Source organism: Rhinolophus hipposideros, assembly GCF_964194185.1.
Source record: "Rhinolophus hipposideros genome assembly, chromosome: X".
NCBI classification, from domain to species: domain Eukaryota; kingdom Metazoa; phylum Chordata; class Mammalia; order Chiroptera; family Rhinolophidae; genus Rhinolophus; species Rhinolophus hipposideros.
Genome location: NC_138046.1, coordinates 84,157,261 through 84,172,273, shown reverse-complemented (window position 1 = coordinate 84,172,273; position 15,013 = coordinate 84,157,261). Strand labels below are relative to the sequence as shown.

The 15,013-nt window shown below is 37.4% G+C and overlaps 1 protein-coding gene across 3 annotated transcripts in view; it reads right to left on the bottom strand.

Annotated features, from left to right (window-relative positions):
• Positions 1-15,013, bottom strand: part of PHF8 (PHD finger protein 8) — a 126,925-nt gene that overhangs the window by 24,909 nt on the left and 87,003 nt on the right. For all 3 annotated transcript variants that reach the window (XM_081041809.1, XM_081041808.1, XM_081041810.1), the window contains one exon: positions 2,244-2,339. In XM_081041809.1, the coding sequence (XP_080897935.1) occupies positions 2,244-2,339 (96 nt within the window). The remainder of the gene's footprint in view (positions 1-2,243; positions 2,340-15,013) is intronic.

The window sequence follows — 15,013 nt, the reverse complement described above, 5'->3', positions numbered from 1 at the left end:
ATGTTGACAACCTTGACGATATAAATGAAAAAGTGCGGCTCAAAGAAAGTTTGAAGAAGGAAGAAAAAAACAGCGGCACTAATGTCCATATCTTAGAAAGTGGGTAATCAAGAGAGATTGACAGAAGTTGATGGAAGGGGAAACAGAAATTAATAAATCAAGAAATGGTGTTACAGGGCAGCTGGATGGCTCAGTTAGTTAGAGCGTGAGCTCTGAACAACAGGGTTGCCGGTTCAATTCCCACATGGGCCAGTGAGCTGCACCCTCCACAACTAGACTGAAGATAATAAGCTGCCACTGAGCTTCCGGAGGGGCGACCAGATGGCTCAGCTGGTTAGAGCGCGAACTCGCAACAACAAGGTTGCTGGTTCAATTCCTGCATGGGATGGTGGGCTGTGCCCCCTGCAACTAAAGACTGAAAATGGCAACTGGACGCGGAACTGAGCTGCGCCCTCCACAACTAGATTGAAGGACAATGACATCGAACTCATGGGCCCTGGAGAAACACACTATTCCCCAATATTCCCCAATAAAATTTTTTTTTAAAAAGAGCAAAAAATGATCGTGATATATTTTTTTAAAAAAAGAGCAAAAAAATGATGATATATTTTTAAAAAAAGAAAAAAAAAGGTGTTACAAATCCTATTATATTTATTTTTTGGAGGTAACTACCAGAAAAATTAAAACTATGAGGTTGCCTCTCTGGCATGGCATTGTAGGTGGAAAAAGCAGAGGCAGAAGACCATGCATTTCATCCTAAACTCCTCTGTACTATTTGATTTGCTACCAAATATACACATATATTTTGAATAAAGGCCAAAACAATTTTAAAGTAGGATATATGATTATATACGTAATGCAATTTCAACCATAAAAAGGAAAATGCATACAAATAAAAGACTATAAGGAAATATGTAAACACATTAACAGCGGTTATTTCTGGGTGGCAGAATCATGGGTGGTTTCTTCTTTATACTTTCCTCTATTTTTCTGTATTTTTCAAATTTTCTATTATGCTAATAAGCCAGAAACTATAGGACAAAATAAAATCAGAAAATAGGTCTGAAGCAAGAAGAAAGAAACATTTGCTGGTTGCCTCACTAAGAGAACACTTTCCAGGACTGCTCTACCACCCTACTCCTCCAACTCCAAACACACACCAGAAAGGCCAAATAAGGCTGGGTGGGGTTATCAGGCCCTTTATTTCCTGGGGAAACAAGGGCACTGAGATGCCAGCACCCTCTGCGGTGAACTGCTGCGGTAATGGCTCTCAATTAGCTCACATTTCCTTGTATACATAGGAGGATTTTGCAGCTCCTTGTCATAAGATGGAATCTATTTCTCCATGCCTAGAATTGAGGCGTGGCCATGTCTTTGGCCAATGGAAAACATGACACAAACCGTGGCTTGAAAAGGGCTTACACATTGGGGCTTGTCCTTTCTTGCTGCTGGATACCCTTCTGCTTGCTACCTTGAGAAAAATCTTGGGTGGGCCCCCTGGTCGATGAAAGACCACATGGAAAGAGGCCCCAGCCGACCCAAATTAGGTCCCAGACACCTGAGGGAGATCTTTTCAGACCATCCAGAGCCAGCCAAGCTGGTCCAGACTGGAACAGCAGCTCAGTCAACATAGATAATTGTGAAAAGTAATCGACTGTTGTTCTATGCCATTCAGTTTTGGGTAACTGGATAAGCAGCAAAAGCTAACAAACACACCCTCTAATGTGAAAAATACCAAGCCAAAGAGATGAATTATTTTATTATCCTCTAAATTACATGTTAAAGTCAATGATCATTCTTTCTTCCTTTCTCAGAGATGGCCTCTCAGCCAGTACAGATGACAGTCTAAGGAGTCTTGGGCCTTGTACAGCTCAACAGTCAGAAGAATTTCCCTTCTTTGACATTAATATTACCAAAGGGCTAAGAAGATGGTAGCAGAATGTTCTCAGAAGCCTTAGACTGCTTGCTAGAATCTGTTCAAGGTCTTCCTCTTTTTATCTCTAGCCATAAAATATCAGAAGGAACATACTAAATTACTTCTGGCTTTGCTGAACTGAATGCATAAACTCTGTGTCTCACTGATCGTTTTCACTGTAGCACCTAACACAGCAGTCAACAAATGTTTGCTGAATAAACAAATGAACGATTGAATCACATCTTCCTACATTAAATATCTCACCTACCCCCAGTCTATTTTTCCCCCAACTTCCCCCAGAGAGTTTAAGGACAGAATACTAAATCACCTTTAGGACTCCATGGAGCATCATCTGAATTCTTCTTTTTCTTGGGTCGAGATTTCAAAGCAGGGTCATCATCGTCAGACTCCAGGGAAGGGTAAACTACAGAGAGAAAAGCAAAGTCAACTGAGATCTCATCCGGACGGGGGAAGACAGAACAATACCTACCTCAAGTCCTCCCACTCCCCTAGAAGTAGACCCTTTTACTTAACCCATACTCAACTGCAGGATTCCCTGAATATGCCACGTACTTTTCATGCCTTTCTACCTTTGCACCCTTGCTGCAAATGTCCTTCTCCAAGCATCAGCTAATTCTGATTCACTCACCCAGCATCCATTTAGTGAACAACTTCATGAGTTACTTTACTCATCCTACAAATTTCAGCTCTAGATTCACTTCCTAAAGAAGTCTTCCCTTGTTCTCGTACTCTGATTCAGATGCCTCCTCAACTCCCCATAGTATCCTCCGCATACCTTTACTGGAGTTATTTGTTATATAATACTTAAAGAGATGATTAGTAAATCTGTCACCCCTAATTTACCAGAAGAGCAGAAATATGTATTGTTTGATTTCAAACTAAGGGAGCCAAACATAATACAGAGTAGGTACTCAGTGTTTGCTTAATTAATGGAAAAAGAATGGTGTACACATCATTCACAAAAATGTAAGAAAAAGACTACCTGGGCTGAATTAGGAACAAGATTACTGGAAGTGAATGTTCTGAATGACAAAACACACATAGACAAGTATCTCATATGAGGGGTGATAGAAAAATACGGTGACTGTTTACATTTTTAAAAATTTATTACAGTAAAAGACATATTGCCATTAATCCCCTTCAAAATACTCCCTCACTTTGAACACACTTATCCCATCATTCTTGCCACTTTTTGAAGCAGTTCTGGAAGTCCTCTTTCATGAGTGTCTTTACTTCATTCTCCGTCATGACAATCTCCATGTCACACACTGCTTCTGGTATGGCAATTTCTGTCAAATGAAAACATTACGGCATGTCCTCATTGAACTTATTCACCGGATCAGGCACCATGAGACTCCTGGCTTTTCCCCAAAGTCAAAATGAACATGAAAGGAAAACATTTTTAATCCATTCAGGACATTAAGGTAGCCACAACAGCACAATGAAAGACACAAAAAAGGATCTCCAGAACTACTTCAGAAACTGGCAACAACAATGGTTAAGTATGTTTAAAGTGAGGAGGAGTATTTCGAGGGGGATTAATGGCAATGTGTCTTTAACTATAATAAAAATGTTTCTAAAAGACTTTGTTGGGGAAGGGGAACAGTGTGTATCTCCAGGACTTTATTGGAGAACAGTGTGTTTTTCCAAGGATCCATCAGCTCCAAGTCAAGTTGTTGTCCTTCAGTCTTAGTTGTGGAGGGCGTGGCCAAGCTCCAAGTCCAGTCACCGCCCTCAATCTAGTTGTGGCGGGCACAGCCCACCATCCCATGTGGGAGTCGAACAGTCAACCTTTTTGTTAAGATCACACACTATAACCAACTGAGCCATCTGGCTGCCCATGAGGAGCTCAAGTTGTTGTCTTCAATCTAGTTGCGAAGGGCACAGCTCACTGGCCCATGCAGGAATCGAACTGGTAACCCCGTTGCCCAGAGCTCACACTCTAACCAACTGAGCCCTCTGGCCGTCCCTGTAATACATTTTTTTAATGTAAACATTCACCGTATTTTTCGATCATACCTCGTACTATACAAATACACACAAACATCCAGTTTTACCACACTCTCCTTATAATCCACATGCAACACCTATAGGATTTAATGTAAAGATGGTCTAGAAAGGTCTGACTGATGAGGTCAAACTACAAGAGAAGCAAAGTAAGACTGAAAACTTTCTCCTAATGACCAGCTTCAAATTTCTCTAAAATTCTACTTCATCAGAGGAATCCAGTCTCCCATGTCACACCAGAGGGCCTCTTTGTAGGAAAATTAGTCCATTTTTCAGGCCTTCCGCCTGGAGGAAAGAGGTAAAACCCCTGCCTCCTGACTTATTAAAGAACAGTTTTAAGAAGGGTCATTGATTGTCCCTAGAAGGAAATGACTACTAGTAACAGAGTTGTTTGAGAAACCTGATTGAATGTCAATGTTATTTTGTTGGGTCTGCAAGGTTATTCACTTCAAGAAAAGAAGTGTGATATGGTAGAAAGACCTTGAGTCTCAGGATTAGACAATTACTTAGAAATCCTGAAGTGACCCACTAGCTTTGTAGCCTAAGAAAACTTCTCTAAGTCTCATTATCTTCATCCATAAAACTGAAATAATAGCTAGGACCTGCCTTGCAAAGTTGTGAGGATTGAGATGTAATAGGTATAAAGTAACATGCAAAAGGAATTCCATTCTACGGTTTATACCGTTTTCAAGAGGGGGAAAAGATGTAGATAATAATTAACTCTAGATGTCTAAACAAACCAAAAGTTAAAATATACATATTAAAAATATAAGGGTGGAAGGAGTGATGACCCCCAAAATGTTGGAGATGGGAGCACTAAGAATCTGTCCCTCCATTGAAGCAACCATTAAGCTGGCAAAAACTGTAAGAATCAATTTTTTTAGGACTTTGGAATCCGATTAAAAACTTACAACAAGGGGGAGGCTTAACAAAGGAGAAGGCTGCTTAGCAGTCCCACCTGAGGGAACAGCATATAACATGGCAGAACCCAACGCTCATGACAGAGTGAAAATGGTGGTTTAAGCCTCACTGCCAAGAAGAGATCAGAAGGTATAGGGAGCCTAGCGGCCCCACCCCACCTAGTCAGAGCTTACCTCCCAGTGCTACTAGAAGTATAACAGCAGCAGTCTCAGATCAAAAGAACAGAATATTTGCTGTTCTGAGAACTGTGGCCAAAAGCCACAGACTCACAGCGCAACTAGTTCAGGAGAATGGGAGAGATCCTTTGGTGCAGGACTGGCTGTGCTGGTGGTCACCGCCATTGCTCTGGGACACCTCTCACATCCTACCCTATCCCTGTCAGATCCCTGCAACAGTAAACAGAGCTACTGAAACACACGGGCTCTGAATCTGGTGCAGGAAGAACTTTGGAACTTCAGAAACTCTCCACACACCCCCACGGAGGCGGTGCCCTGTGACCCAGGCGAAGCGTTTCACAGAGAAGCTCGCCTTCCAGGGAATCCCCCCATTGTGTGAGAAGCCGGAACAGTGCACAGAAAATATAACACGACAGCATAAGAGAGAACAAAAGGCTGACTCGTAGAGAAAATAAAGCATTCTACCAACAACTACTGGAAAGCAAAACAAAGACCTCTTCCTATCAACCTGTTGCAGAACCCACTCCTGTAGATGTCTAGGAAGAAAACTAATAATTCACTAATTGCCACGAATAACAAAGGTAATAAGGCAGCACAGAAAGAAAATGAAACGTCTCCAGAAAAAGAACTTAAATATATGGAAATATGTGACTTAAAATGACAGAATTCAAGATTGCAGTTCTGAAAAAACTCAACGAGATGCAAGAAAACACAGAAAGGCAGTTTAATGAACTCAGAAACACAATCAAAGAACAAAATGAACATATTACCAAAGAGACTGAAATTTTTAAAAAGAAACAAATAGAATTTCTGGAGATTAAGAACTCAATAAAATAAATGAAGAATGAAATAGCCAGCTTAGATAGTAGAGTTGACCAGATGGAGGAAAGAATCAGTGACATCGAAGACAGAAATCTGGAAATGACACAGGTGGAAGAAGAGAGAGACTTGAGACTTAAAAGAAAGGAAAGAAATCTACAAGAACTTTCTGACTCCATCAGAAAGGGCAATATAAGCAGTGGGCATACCAGAAGGAGAAGAAACGGAGAAGGGAACAGAGAGTATAATCAAATAGTCGACGAGAACTTCCCAAACTTGTGGAAAGAACTGGATCCTCGAATCCAGGAAGCAAACAGAACACCTAATTACCTCAATCCCAACAGGCCTTCTTCAAGGCACATTGTATTGAAGTTGTGAAAAATGAACGACAAAGAAAGAATCCTCAAGCCAGCGAGGGAAGAGATGGTAATCAACAAAGGAAAGCCCATTAGATTATCATGAGATTTTTCAGCAGAAACTCTACAAAAGAGGAGGGAGTAGAATTAAACACTCAAACTATTGAAAGAGAATTTATGAGCCAAGAATAATATATCCAGGAAAGATATCTTTTAGATATGAATGAGGAATAAAGACCTTTCCAGACATACAGAAGCTGAGGGAATTTTCTAACACATGACACGCACTACAATAAATACTGAAGGAGGCAATTCGACCTGAAACAAAAAAGCAAAAGAATATAAAACCATGAGTAGTATTACGAACAGACAGAAGCACAAAATGGCAAAACCTACACTAAATAGGACACTATACACTTAATCATAACATACAGAGTAAAGACGGAAAAAAAACACTTCAAAAATGAGGAAAAAGACAACTTGCTACTGCAGCGCAGAAATAAACTCACAGCATAAATACAGATCATTTCTGACAACAAAAACATAAAAGGGGAGAGAGTAAAGGTCTGAACCGGCACAAGGGAATGGAGAAAGGAAGCATGCTGAAGAAAATGGAATACTCTAAATATGAAACTGTCTTTTACATAAAATTAATGTTAACCACTCAAAAACAATCCAGTACTAAAATATGTAACATAATAAAAGAAGAAATAGAGGGAAAAATCATAGAGTACCACCACACTGGAATAACAGACAGCAACACAAAGGCAAAAAAACAAGGGAGACACCATCATACCAGAAAACCAGAGATAGAATGATAGGAAATTCTCATGCATCCATAATCATGCAAAATGTAAATGGACTGAATTCACCAATAAAAAGGCACAGAGCAGCAGGATGGATCAAAAAATGAAACCTAACCACATACTGCCTCCAAGAGACACATCTCAGCTATAAGAACAAATATAGATTCAAACTGAAAGGGTAGAAATTGACACTCCAAACAAATAGTATCAAGAAAAAGAGGTGTAGTCATACTGATATCAGATGAAACAGACATCAGGATAAAAAAGGTAACGAAACAAAGATGGACATTTCATTATGATAAAGAGGACTATAAAACAAGAAGAAATAACAGTCATCAACACTTATGCCCCCAATCAGGGAGCACCAAAATATACAAAGCAATTACTGACAGAACTAAAGGGAGAAATCGACCAAACACAATTATAGTAGGAGACCTAAATACATCACTGACAGCTATGGATAGATCCAAACAGAAAATAAATAAATAGCAGCCCTAAATGACACATTAGATGAAATGGACATAATTGACATTTATAGAGCACTTCATCCTAGAACATCAGACTATACATTTTTTTCCCTAGTCTACATGGAACATTCTCAAGGATAGACCATATATTAGGACATAAAACTAGCCTCAGCAAATTTAAGACTGAAATCATACCAAGCATATTTTCTGATCACAAGGCTTTGAAACTGGATATCAACTGCAAAAAGAAAGCAGGAAAAAACACAAATATGTGGCGATTAAACAACATACTTTTAAAGAACAACTGGGTCAAAGAAGAAATAACAGGAGAGATCAAAAGATACACAGAAACAAATGACAATGAAAATACATCCTACCAAAATTTCTGGATTGCAGTAAAAGCAGTTTTAAGAGGGAAATTTATATCATTACAGGCCTATTCTCAAGAAAACAGAAAAATCCCAGATAAATAACCTCACGTTACACCTTAAAGAACTAGAAAAAGAAGAACAAATGAATCCAAAACCAGCAGAAGGAACGAAATAATAAAAATCAGAGCAGAACTAAATGAAATAGAGAACAAAAAGACAATAGAAAAGAAATCAATGCAACAACGAGCTGATTCTTTGAAAAGATTAATAAAATTGACAAACCCTTGGCTAGAATCACTAAGATGAAAAGAGAAGAGACGCAAATAAGCAAAATCAGAAATGAAAGAGGGGGAGTTACCATGGATGCCATGGAAATACAAAGCATCACCCAAGAATCCTATGAAGGACTATATGCCACCAAATTCAATAGCCTAGAAGAAATAGGCACATTCTTAGAAACATATAGCCTTCTTAGGCTGAATCACGAAGAACTGGAAAATCTAAACAGACCGATCTCCAGTAAGGCAATTGAATCAGTCATCCGAAACCTTCCCAAAAGCAAAAGTTCAGGACAAGATGGTTTCACTAGAGAATTCTACCAAACATTCAAAGAGGATCTAATACCTGTCCTACTCAAACTATTCCAAAAAATTGAAGGAGAGACAGTACTCCCAAACTAATTTTATGAGGCCAACATTACCCTGATACCAAAACCTGGTAAGGACAACACAAAAAAAGAAAACTACAGACCAATATGCCTAATGAATACAGATGAAAAATCCTAAACAAAATTCTAGCAAATCGAATGTAGCAATGCATTAAAAACATTGTTCATCAGGATCAAGTGGGGTTCATCCCAGGGGCACAAGGATGGTTCAACATATGTAAATCAATGAATGTGATACACCACATAAGCAAAATAAAGGATAAAAATCATACGAGTATATCAATAGATGCAGAAAAAGCATTTCACAAGATATCCATTTATGATTAAAACACTTAATAAAATGGGTACAGTGGGAAAATAATTCATCCAAATAAAAGCCATATATGACAAACCCTCAGCAACTATCATAATTAGTTGTGAAAAACTGAAGCCGTTTGCTCTAAGTTCAGGAACACGACAGGGCTGTCCCCTATCACCTCTGCTTTTCAGGATAGTATTGGAAGTCCTAGCCAGAGCAATCAGGCAAGAGAAAGAAAAGGTATCCAAATTGGGAATGAAGAAGTTGCCACTTTTTTCAGATGACATCATGCTATACATAGAAAACCCTAAAGTCTCCACCAAAAAGTTATTAGAAACAATAAACGAATATAATAAAGTTGCTGACCACAAAATCAATGAACAAAAGTCCATTGCATTCCTATATACTAACAATGAAATCTCAGAAAAACAAATAAAAATAATAATTCCTTTTGCAATTGCAACAAAAAGAATAAAATACCTAGGAACAAACTTAACCAAGGATGTGAAAGACTTATATACTAAAAAACTATTAAGACACTTTTAAAGGAAATTGAAGAAGACAGAAAGAAGAAATGGAAAGACATTATGTGTTTGTGGATTGGAAGAATCAACATAGTTAAAATGGCCATATTACCCAGAGAAATATGCAGATTTAATGCAATCCCCATCAAAATTCCAATGGCATTTTTTAAAGAAATAGAACAAAAAAAATCATCAGATTTGTATGAAACCACAAAAGACCTCAAATAGCCAAAGCAATCTTAAGAAAAAAGAACAATACTGGAGGTATCACATTCCCTGGCTTTAGCTTGTACTAATGAGCAACAATAATCAAAGGAGCTTGGTATTGGCAGAAAAACAGACACACAGACCAATGGAATAGAATTGAGAACCCAGAAATAAACCCTCATAAATATGGACAGATAATTTTCAACATATAAGCCAAAAACATACAATTGGGAAAAAGTCTTTTCAATAAATGGTGCTGGGAGAATTAGAAAGCCACGTGCAAAAGAATGAAACTGGACTGCTATCTGTCACCATGTACCAAAATTAACTCAAAATGGATCAAAGACTTAAGCATAAGACCTGACACAATAAACTGCATAAAGAAAACATAGGTACTAAATTTATGGACCTTGGGTTCAAAGAGCACTTTATGAATTTGAACCCAAAGGCAAGGGAAGTAAAAGCTAAATAAATGAATGGGACTTTATCAAACTAAAAATATCTGCACAGCAAAAGAAACCATCAACAAAATCAAGAGGCAACCAACCGAACAGGAGAAGATTTTTGCAAACAATACCTCCGATAAGGGGTAATATCCAAAATATATAAGAAACTCACACAACTCGACAACAACAGAAAAACAAACAATCTAATTAAAAAATGGGCAGAGAACCTGAAAAGACATTTCTCCAAAGAAGACATACAAATGGTCAATAGACATACGAAAAAAATGCTCAACATCACTAATCATCAGAGAAATTCAAATAAAAACCACAATAAGATATCACCTCACCCCAGTTAGAATGGCTATCATCAGCACGACAAATAGTAACAAGTGTTGGAGAGGCTGTGGAGAAAAAGGAACCCTCATACACTGTTGGTGGGAATGCAGACTGGTACAGCCGTTATGGAAGGCAGTGTGGAGGTTCCTCAAAAAATTAAGAACAGAATTACAATATGACCTAGTAACCCTTCTCCTGGGTATCTACCCAAAAAAATCTGAAACCATTTATTCATAAAGATATACGTGCTCCAATGTTCACTGCAGCTTTATTTATGGTCGCCAAGACAAGGAAACTACCAAAGTGTCCTTCAATAGATGGATGGATAAAGAAGTTGTGATATATATATATATATATATATATATATATATATATATATATATAATGGAATACTATTTTGCCATAAGAAAAGATGAAATAGTACCATTTGTGACAACATCGATGGTTCTTGAGATTACATTGAGTGAAATAAGTCAGAAGAAAAAGTCGAGAATGATTCACGGATGATTTCACGGATACTGTGTTTCCCCGAAAATAAGACCTAGCCAGACAATCAGCTCTAATGCGTCTTTTGGAGCAGATATTAATATGAGACTGGGTCTTACATTATATTATATTATATAAGACCTGGTCTTATAGTAAAATAAGACCGGGTATTATATTATATTATATTATATTATATTATATTATATTATATTATATTTATTATATTATATTATAATTATAAGACCCGATATTATGTTGTAGTAAAATAAGACCAGATCTTATATTAATTTTTGCTCCAAAAGACATATTAGAGCTGATTGTCTAGCTAGCTCTTATTTTCAGGGAAACATAGTATGTGGGATATAAAACTGAAAACAACAAAACAACAAGACAAATGAAGAAACGAAAACTCATAGACACAGACAATAATTTAGTGGCTACCAGAGGGTAAGGGGGGACGGGGTGGTAGATGAAAGTAAAGGGGATCAAATATATGGTGATGGAAAGAGAACTGACTCTGGGTGGTGAACACACAATGTGATATATAGATGATGTATTACAGAATTGTACAACTGAATTCTATGTAACTTTACTAACAATTGTCACCCCAAGAAACTTTAACTATGAAAAAAAAAAGGAAAAGAAAAAGGGTGCTTAATTTAGTTATTTAAGGAAATCTCTGTCAGGAAATATCAAGTTATACAGTCTTTGCAAACAACTGTTTGCAAAGTCACTAAATAAATACATAACTATAGCTCACAATAAACAACAACAAACTCTGGGAAGGAAGGAAAATATGACTTCTAGAGATACCACATTATACTATTCAAAATGTCTAGAGTTCAACAAAAAATTATGAGGCACGAACAGAAACAGAAAAGTCTTATTTACAGGAAAAAAAGAAATTGATGAAACTGTGAGGCAGACACTGATTGAACTTTTTATACAAAGACTATAAATCAGCTTTCTTAAATATGATCAAAGAGAACCATGTATCAACAGAAAATTGAACATCAATTTTCTATCAAGAAACAGAAAATATAAAAAGGAACAAAAAAGAAATTTTGAGGTGGAAAAGTATAATAGCTTGAATAAAAAATTCACTAGAGGTGTTCAAAGTAGATTTTGAGGAGGCAGAAGAATCAATGAAGGGAAGAAAGTTCAACTGAAATTATCCAGTCTGTCTGGGTGGTGCACATGCAGTGGGATTTACAGATGATGTAATACAGAATTGTACACCTGAAATCTATGTAAATTTACTAACAATTGTCACCCCAGGAAACTTTAAAAAAAAAGAAAGAAATTACCCAGTCTGATGAACAGAAAGAAAAAAAATGAACAGAGACAAAGGGACCTGGTGGGACACTATCAAGCCTATCAACATATTCATATCGGAGTTCCAGATGGGGAGGGGAGAGAGAGAGAGAGAGAGAGAGACAGAGACAGAGAGACAGAGACAGAGAGACAGAGACAGAGACAGAGACAGAGAGAGGCAGAAAGACTATACATGAAGACATAATGGTCAAAAAATTTCCAAATTTTATGAAACATAAAAATATACATCCAAGAACATCAACAAATTCCAAGTAGGATAAACTCAGAGATCCACACTGAGACACATTATACTCAAACTGTCAATCTACAGGGACAAGGAGAGAATCTTGAAAACAGCAAGACAGAAGCAACTTGTCATCTCAAAGGATCCACAATAAGATTAAAGATGGATGGAGAACTGACACAATGTGATATATAGATGATGTAATACAGAATTGTATCCTTGAAACCTATGTAACGTTACTAACCATTGTCACTCCAATAAACTTTCATTGAAAAAAAGATTAATAACAGTTTATCAGAAACAAAGTAGGCCACAAGGTAGTGGACTGCTATATTTAAAGAGCTGAAAGAAAAATACTGTTAACAAAGAATAACATAGCTGGTAAAAGCATCCTCCAAAAATGAAGGCAATTAAGACATTCTCAAATAAACAAAGGCTGGTAGAGTTCGTCATTAGTAAACCTGCCTTTTAAGAAATGGCTGTTATTACGTGTCTTGTTGATAATAGCCATTCTAACAGGTGTGAGGTGGTATCTCATTGTGGTTTTGATTTGCATTTCCCTAACAGCTAGTGAAGTTGAGCATCTTTTTTTTGTATCTGTTGGCCACTTATACGAGGTCAGACAATTACACACACGAGCCTGTTACAATGATGTTGCTAACCTTTTTTTTTTGATATCAAAGAAATTATTCCTTATGAATTTGTACCAACTGGACAAACAGTTAACCAAGTGTACTATTTGGAAGTGCTGCAAAGGCTGCATGAAAAAGTTAGACGACCTGAACTTTTCACCAACAATTCACGGCTCTTGTGTCAAGACAGTGCACCAGATCACACGGCACTGTCTCTGGGGGAGTTTTTAGCCAGTAAACAAGTAACTAACTGTATTGCAACACCCTCCCTACTCAACTGATCTGGCCCCCAGTGACTTCTTTCTTTACCCGAAGATAAAGGAAATATTGAAAGGAAGACATTTTGATGACATTCAAGACATCAAGGGTAATATGACGACAACTCTGATGGCCATTCCAGAAAAAGAGTTCGAAAATTGCTTTGAGCATTTTATGAATTTGACTCCAAAGGCAATGGAAGTAAAAACTAAAATAAACGAATGGGATTATATGAAACTGAAAAGCTTCTGCACAGCAAAAGAAACTATTGACAAAACAAAGAGGCACCCAACTGAATGGGAGAAGATTTTTGCAAACATTGCCTCTGATAAGGGTCTAATATCCAAAATATACAAGGAACTCATGAAACTCAACAACAAAAAAACAAACAACTCAATTGAAAAATGGACAGAGGACCTGAAGAAACATTTCTCCAAGTGGACATACAAATGACAAATAGACATATGAAAAAATGCTCAACATCGCTAATCATCAGAGAAATGCAAATGAAAACCACAATGAGATATCACCTCACCCCAGTCAGAATGGCTGTCATCAACAAGACAAATAGTAACAAGTGTTGGAGAGGCTGTGGAGAAACAGGAACCCTCATACACTGTTGGTGGGAATGCAGACTGGTGCAGCCACTATGGAAGGCAGTGTGGAGGTTCCTCAAAAAATTATGAATAGAGTTACCATATGACCCAGGAATCCCTCTCCTGGGTACCTACCCAAAAAATCTGAAAGCATTTCTCTATAGAGACACGTGTACTCCAATGTTCATTGCAGCTTTGTTTACGGTGGCCAAGACATGGAAACAACCAAAATGTCCTTCGATAGATGAATGGATAAAGAAGTTGTGGTATATATACACAGTGGAATACTATTCGGCGTCAAGGAAAGATGATATAGGAGCATTTGTGACAACATGGATGGATGTTGAGAGTATAATGCTAAGTGAAGTAAGTCAGACAGAAAAACAGAGAACCCTATGATTTCACTGATATGTGGTATATAAACCAAAAACAACAAAGGAACAAGACAAACAAATGAGAAACAAAAACTCATAGACACAGACAATAATTTAGTGGTTACCAGAGGGTAAGGGGGTGAGGGGTGGGTGATGAGGGTAAGGGGGATCAAATATATGGTGATGGAAGGAGAACTGACTCTGAGTGGTGAACACACAATGGGATTTATAGATGATGTAATAGAGAATTGTACACCTGAAATCTATGTAAATTTACTAACAATTGTCACCCCAATAAATTTAATAAAAAAAAAATTAAAAAAAAAAAGAAAATTGCTTTGAAGCGTGGACTAGGCTCTGGCATTGGTGCATAGCTTCCCAAGGAGAGTACTTTGAAGGTGACTGTAGTAATATTCAGCAATGAGACATATAGCACTTTTTCTAGGATGAGTTCGTGAACTTAATTAACCAACTTCACATATCTTATTGGCAGAAATGTCTGTTCAGGTCCTCTGCTCATTTTTAAGTTGGATTGTTTGTTTTTTTGTTGTTGAGTTATGTGAATCCTTTATGTATTTTGGATATTAGCCCCTTATCAGAAGTATTGTTTGCCAATATCTTTTCCAATTTTGTTTGTTGCCTCTGTTTTGTTGATGGTTTCTTTTGCTACGCAGAAGGTTTTTAGTTTGATATAGTCCCATTAATTTATTTTTGCTTTTACTTCCCTTGACTTTGAGGTCAAATTCACAAAATCCTCTCTAAGACCAAGGTC